The 7,442-nt window shown below is 38.3% G+C and overlaps 1 protein-coding gene across 1 annotated transcript; it reads right to left on the bottom strand.

The window, feature by feature from the left end:
* Positions 1-650: 650 nt before the first annotated feature.
* slc13a1 (solute carrier family 13 member 1) lies at positions 651-7,442 on the bottom strand. Its single transcript, XM_079858517.1, has 15 exons — positions 6,832-7,442; positions 6,396-6,524; positions 6,126-6,262; positions 5,839-6,026; positions 5,695-5,734; positions 5,545-5,605; positions 5,296-5,453; positions 5,042-5,161; positions 4,461-4,556; positions 3,439-3,540; positions 3,214-3,308; positions 3,013-3,107; positions 2,064-2,225; positions 1,834-1,971; positions 651-1,721 (listed from the first exon to the last, which is right to left on the bottom strand). Exons 1-15 carry the CDS (start codon positions 6,922-6,924, stop codon positions 1,587-1,589), a joined length of 1,749 nt encoding a protein of 582 aa, XP_079714643.1. The 5' UTR covers positions 6,925-7,442; the 3' UTR covers positions 651-1,586.

The raw sequence follows: 7,442 nt of genomic DNA, 5'->3' as shown, positions 1-7,442 counted from the left end.
CAGGATCCAAGCATAAATTGTGATAATGTGGGTGGTTTACAGAATTAGTTCTCATCACTGCCTCACTTTGAGAACAAATATTAGCCCAAGCCCATTTCGATGGCACATTAGTGCTTCCTCTTTTGTTTTACATTAGTTCTAAAGTCTTATATGTTTTTATTATTTTACAGTTCTCCCTCCCTAATGAAAATGAGAAGACATTATTTTATTAAGATAGATACTTTCAGAGCTGTTTTCTGTGAATGTGCATTACTTATCTTCAAACAGCCTCCACTGCAGATATACATAAATAGATGACAGTTTTTCTCTGTAACCTCATTTCATCAAAGCTAATCTGCCTCTTGAATCTCTTTGAGAAGGCTGCCACCCTGACTAGATTTGTCAAAACATTTAATTTTGGGATTCAGTAATTAGAGATGAGACAATCCACTCAAAACATCCAATTTTACAGAGCATTGTTTTTCAAATCAGTATGAAGTCCCGCTAGAACATGATGACTATGAATGGTTCTGGTTGTATATTATTTAAATGTTGTTTTTTCTTGCAAAAACAGTGAAGCACATGTCCACTCCAGACTGACTTGGCTTTGTGTTGTGTCCACATGGACTCATATTGACATATAATTCTCAAAGAACACACAGACAAAAAGTAACTGTCTCAGTTTTAGTCGTAACAAGAAACATCTCACAAGGAGCACATATGAACAATAGATGTTAACCAAAATCAACGCTGAGTTTCCATTCAAAGTGCAGTATTCTGTGAGGTGAATTTGAAAATAGTATTGAAACAAACAATAAAACAAAATATGTCTTTGTCATCTGAACTAAAAAACAACAAAACTATTGAATACTCTGACTGATGCCCTTAAAACTCAACAGGAGCAAAAGCTAAAAATGGCCACTTTTTTGATAGTAACTTTTAGTAACTTTTATAACTGTGATAAGTCAGTGTCTAAAGTTGAACATGAGATTTTGTCTGTTATTTACTCCTTTACTCCTTCCTTTGTTCACAATGTACTGTAATTTCAACATTCTACTTATACAGTTCACTTATCTGTATATATGTACATGCTAGAGTATAACAAAAATATACAATCATATATAACATTAAGTGCTATGTTAACCGACGGGACTAACCCTGTCACGCAAATTCTTCTTAGAGTTTAAGAAATATTTTTAATATAATACATTTTGTATAAACATTGCACTGTTTAATTGTGCACATACATTGTTCACCAAAGCATCCTGTTTTAAACAGCGTTTACTATTCTCTTTGAACCCCTCAAAAGAATAAATGGCAAAAGGAATTACAAATTTGACACAATGATCACAAAGGTTAATAAAACTACTTATAATACAAAAATATATAAACAATGACGTTCAAACTGAACATCTCCTGGAACCCAAAGCATTCAGTCTGTTGTATATCTTAAGGCAAGCTGGTTATACATTCTTGTCCAAGTGATCCAAACAAGTAAACCATTTGGATTGTGGAAGTTGCCCTGTCAACAATTCAGCCAACTGTGAGGGATCCCATGTAACTTTATAACTAAACTGTCCACAATTCTATGATTTTCACATTGATGGTCATACTCCAGTGCTGTTTACCACTGGTGCCCAGTCTGGGTAGGTGTCCAGGTTAAGCAGAGGTGTTGCCCATGTTGTGAGGGCTAATATGACTGTAAGAATGCCTATAACGTTTACGCCCAGCCCTGCCTTTACCTATAGTGACAAGGAAACCATTCAAAGCTTAGTTACTGTATACAAGTATTTACCTTTGATACATTATGAAATCTACAATGCAAAATACAAGAACAAAATCCTTGGGACTCACCATGTCCATGCTTGTAAGATGACCGTATGTGAAGACAATGGCATTAGGAGGATTAGAAACCGGAAGCAGGAACGAAAAGGACACACACAGGGCCGAGGGAACCAGCATGTACAGAGGGTTGACTCCAATTGCCTCAGCCTGACAAAAATCATTTGTGATGAGAATAGCCCAAAAAAAGTGACATGAAAGTAACATTCATTATATTTTACATATATTGAAATAACACGTACCAAGGGGGCCAGTATTGGCATAAAGATTGTGGTTGTGGCAGCATTGCTGGCCACTTCTGTGATAGAGGTAACAATAAGGCAGGCAATGGTGACAGTAGCTAAAGGAGGAAGGCTTCCCAAGGGAGTCAGCAATTCAGCAACCCAAGACGATAAACCAGAAATCTGTCGGATGAAAAATAAAGGAAAATTGTCAGATTATCTTTGAAAGGTGAGTGAAAGTGTCCAACCAAGATATTCATGAACTTCGATAAATGTAATGTACCAACATCTCTTTGTATGCTTGTCAACAGAGTATGGATTCGTAATTTAGCTGTTTGTCAAGATATGGCATCCAGACAGCCTGATATTGCATATGGAGAATGCAGCACAGTAGTCACCCTTTCTGCTTTGAACATTTTAAAGACTGGACTTGCCATGACATTTGGGTGTCTGTATCGAAACAGCGCTGGAGCCTTGATGATAAGACCCCACCCTAGCCCACCTACACCAGGAGAATATTAAGACGTAGACGCTCTTGTTTCCAGTTTTTGCGACTGACATGAAGGAGCCGTTATGCTGAAACGACGTGCTTCAGTGCCAGTCTTATAATGGAGGCATGTAATTAGCTTAAATGGAACGTCAAAGCAGACAGAGTGACACAGTAAAATTGTTGTTCTCCTCACAACGATAATGGGCTGCACGCTGTTATGAGGCTTTGATGTGATCTGTCTTTTCATTTATTTCTTCTACAAGGAAATTAATGTTTTAAAATTATGAGTAAAGGTAGCAATTGAGCTGTCCAAGTCTGTCCAAAGCCAACAGTGAATTAGACTGGCCTGTTTAATAGAATCCAGGTCTGTAAAAAGGACCAGCAATTGATTCATCTATTAATGCGGTCTTGCACTTTTACATTCATTTCTCTTTTTTCTCTTACAGATATAGTTGAGTTTCCATTAAATCATGATCCTACCTTTGTTCCTTCAGCCAAAGCAAAACCGCCACCCACGAGCAGACTGATCTCCCATGGCATACAGGCCTGGAAGTCCTTCCACGTTATCAAGGCCTCTGTCACAGGGATCGACAATGTCAATCAGAAACAAAGCTGCTAACAGTGAGCCTCTAATCATTTTAAGGTTTTCACACATGCACAAAGGAAATGAGTAAGCCGTACCATAGTGATCTGCGTTTAGTTTGTGTGCAGGGATGATGAAGAACATTAAACCCAGCAACAGCGCTACAGTGGCATCCGTAGCGTAACCTGGTTGACTGAAGAAATAACAACATACAAAGGATAAATAAGAAGTCTAAAGACAAGTATTGAAGATTATGATGACTTCTGAAGCGCAGTAGTTTTCTGTTCATCTACAGTACAGATGAAAAATATGAATACACTCACTCAGAGAACAGTGATGACCAGCCTGGCATGAAACCTGGGTTTCTCGTAAACCATAATATTGCCATCAGAATAAAGATGATCAAGGTGATAATCTCCTGGGAGCTGGATCAGAAGAGAAATAGAGAAATGGTCAGCAATTCAAGCATTTCATTGTTCTAAACATGACAACATTTGCCCTGATTTGCATTCTGGAGGAGTCAATGCTAGTCAGAGCATCAGTCTGCAGATTTTGAACAGTCAGAGTTGACAGATTTCTGAGAAATCCATCAAACATGTTTGATATTTTGAGCCAATTTTAAAACACGTATTGTTTTCATTTGTCATGCGTCTCCTAACTACGAGGTTCGTGTTTCTGCACAATCCACACTCATTTAGGGAATAATGCCCAATTTTTCAATGAACCAATTTTAAAGGTAGCAACTGCATGATGCCTAGTGTATTAAAAGTTGTGTGGTGTATTCCAGTTTTAAAGGGGTCCTATTATGCCCTTTTACGAAGTCTTGATTTTGTTTTTGGGGTGTACTATGTTTTCATGCTTGCTTGTTCAAAAACATTCTTTTTCATGTATTTTACATTATCACAGCACCTCTATCCCCAGTCTGGCAGTCTGTTCTTGATTCTGTTAAATAAAATATCTCTCTTTTGTCTGGACTTTTGAGCTTTGTAACCTTGCAAATCTTTTTTATGCTCAAACTGCAACATTACACACTAACTAAAGTTGAAAAAAAACGAAAAAGCATAATAGGACCCCTTTAAGAAGAAATAACTTTATAATAATAAAAAAAATAAAGACATAATCAGGTCTCGGAATCCTTCAAGACTTGCCAAAATGGCACACTCTGACATGTTAACACATAATGCATAACGCACATTAACAATTAAAAAACTACCCCAAAAACATGCCATTGAGCAATACATGGGGATGTATTGTATTGGACATTTTATATATTTGTGAAAAAATAAGTAAATTTTACACTTTTAAGAACCTTTTAAAAAAAAAAATTTAAAAGAAGAGTTCCAACCTTATGGGCCCCAGTGAGTTGTACTGATCCCGAAGCAGTTTGGCAGTGTTTTTTTCCCTTTCTGATCGCTGTCTGGAGCACAGACTGGCACGAAAGCTAGGGATGAATGGAGAAGCGGATATACTTTTATTGTTTGGTTCATTCACTGCCATTTCAATGCATACATGCATACATCGATGAGTAGATGAATTGACTGAAATCTCTGTATATGACAAAAAAAAATCCATTTAAACTACACATGCAAACAATCACATCTCTGTCGTGACGCCATGCGTCCATGTTCTGTGAGTGATTCTAAGAAGAAAATCTCAGCAGTTGTGAGATGAAAAAATCTGCCCAATGAAACATGATTATCCTAGAGCGATGAGATCGGGAGGCTGTGAGTGAGACTCAGAGCAGGATGAAGAAGATTGAAGACACGTACAGTAGATGAAGCTGAAGTGGTGAGGTGGGAAAAATGCAAATGGCAGCGTGATTTGAAATGATGAATTTAAATGAAATCTTGAAATAAACAGTAAAAATGAGGGACAGAGGGGGGTCAGGGAACGACTTATTGAATAGAAGACATTACGATCACTCACTTGGAACCAAGGAACATCCAATGCAGGAATATCCATGACAAAATCAGCATAATTATGCAGATGGGAAGACAAAGCACGAACCAGTTTCCAAAATTAATGATGGTGCATTCTGGGTAGTACCTGAGGAAGGTCATAAAATTGGACTAGATTGATAGACTGACCAAATCAGATAATATTGTAGAAATAATGGGACCAATATACATTAATACTAATAAAGTTGCACACATCAGTTTAAAGGTAAGTACTGGACTCACTGATAGATGTATTCAGCAAAGATGAGGTTTGTGGATGTTCCTGATAATGTGGTCAGCCCCCCAATTGATGAAGAGTAGGCAATGCAAAGTGACAATCCTTTGCACATCATGTGATCTTCACGGGTCCTGTACTTCTCACTATACGGTGGAGTTGGTGCCTAAAATATTGAGAAATACCATTTTATATTAAGGTAAGGAGAAGGATTTTGTGTTTGCGAGTTTTAATGTCAGAGTGTGTGCTTTACTGACCTTAACAGTTTCTGGTTCTTCAGGAGCTGTCTGAACTGGCTCCGTAATACCTGCTTCAATGCTATAAGAGAGCCAAAACAAAATCTCATTCAGTCTTAAAATAAATTTTCTGTTTTGTTGTTGTTTTTTGATAATTTTATACATGTTTACCTTTTCCTCTTCTCAGACTGGTCACACTGGGCCTCAATATCTGAAAACAGATGTTTAATGTCAAATGTTGCCCTTGTAACTAGGATGTTAACAGATAAAATTACCATTTATTACTCAAGTTAAATGAATGCTACACCAGCTTACCTTCAAGCTGTAGAGCAGGGTTGGAGATGCCACTTAACGCCCCCTTGTGGTCTTTGTTGGCTTCTTCACTTGCATTCAAAACCTGCTGGATCACTGCCTCCACAATTGGCATTACCATTGCCACAGTTGAGGTGTTGCTCAACCACATGGAGAGGAAAGCACAGCCAACCATGAACCCCATCATCAACCTGTGAAACACATTTCACAGTAAACAAGCTGTGTTTGCATCGGATCCTTCTATAAATCATCACAACATACCACATATCTAAATAAAATAAAAGTCTTACATGCCAGGGTTGACTCCAAGCGCAGTCACCAATCTGAGGGCAATTCTCTGGTGAAGACCCCATTTCTCAATGGCTGTTGCTAGACAGATGATCCCAAGAAGCAACAAGTGGAAGTCTTTGAAATATACAGATGCAACCTAAAGAAAAATGGCCGGTCAATGACATCTTGTGTTTGCAGTTGTTATCCACATTAGTAGTCCAGAAATATTGCAGTCAGGTTTCCATGAGATTGTTTTCCAAGAGTAAAGCAACTGGCTCAGGAAAGTGTACCTGGGAGGACTTCATGAGCCCAAAAAGAGGGAAAAGCAGCGCGGGCAGAAGTGCCGTCACAGACAGAGGCAAGACCTCCGTCATCCAGTACACAGCCATTAATATCAGGATGTACGCACATTCTGCTTCCTAGTGGACATGAAATCAGTGTTTATATCCATTCAGAAGATAAACAGACAAATGTCTATCAAATGCCTTTTTGTAAAAAATAGCTTTTGTTTGAAAGTGAAGTGAGAGAAAAAGACAAAGTTATTTTTAAAGACATTTCAAAGGCAAAAAGGATGTGCAAAAGTATTTCAGAAAACATGCAATGTAATATAATAAGAAAAGACAAGCTTTGTTTCATTTCTTACTTCATTACATTATCCTCACTCAGAGCTGAACATATAGAGAAAGTCTCATGTGATTGTCACATACGTGTTCAAGCATGTCTAACCTTTGTTTTGATGACCAGTGGCAGCGGTAGCAATGCCAATGGTGTGCTGATGATGATTAGGGGTTTCACGAAGCTCCAAGAAAGCCGCCTCATTCTGTGACTGAAACGGAGTCAACTAAGGGACTTTGTCTTATGCTGGCCTTTAAATAATGTGCCGCTGATTAATCTTTGCCCTGGTGCCATCCGCATCCCCTGTTACTAGTCCATTCCGGTCATGTCATAAAGCCTTATGGCCATGGAGATTAAGCTTTAAGATTAAACTCCTGCCAGTCAGCTCATGCAAGTCCCTCCTAACCTGATCCATGTATATTTACATTTTATGACCAAAGTTAACAACAAATTTGCATATGAGGTTATAAAAGCAAGACCATTATAAACAGACAGTAAACCCACTGACACGAGACATTGCCACAGACAATGACCTGGAATTCACACCTTTTTCTCCTAACTGCAAACGTCATCACCGTTTCCCATATTGGGCCCTAATCTGGCACCGTACTGTGGTCTGTTAACAACAACCTGGGAGACTTCATAAACACAAACTCTCAGAAATCACACAGCAGGCGATAATCTGTACTGGAGTTTGTTTCCAAAGAATTCGAAGTTGATCT

Source organism: Squalius cephalus (genome assembly GCF_949319135.1).
Source record: "Squalius cephalus genome assembly, chromosome: 23".
Lineage (NCBI taxonomy): Eukaryota > Metazoa > Chordata > Actinopteri > Cypriniformes > Leuciscidae > Squalius > Squalius cephalus.
This window is presented reverse-complemented; position numbering and strand designations above follow the sequence as displayed.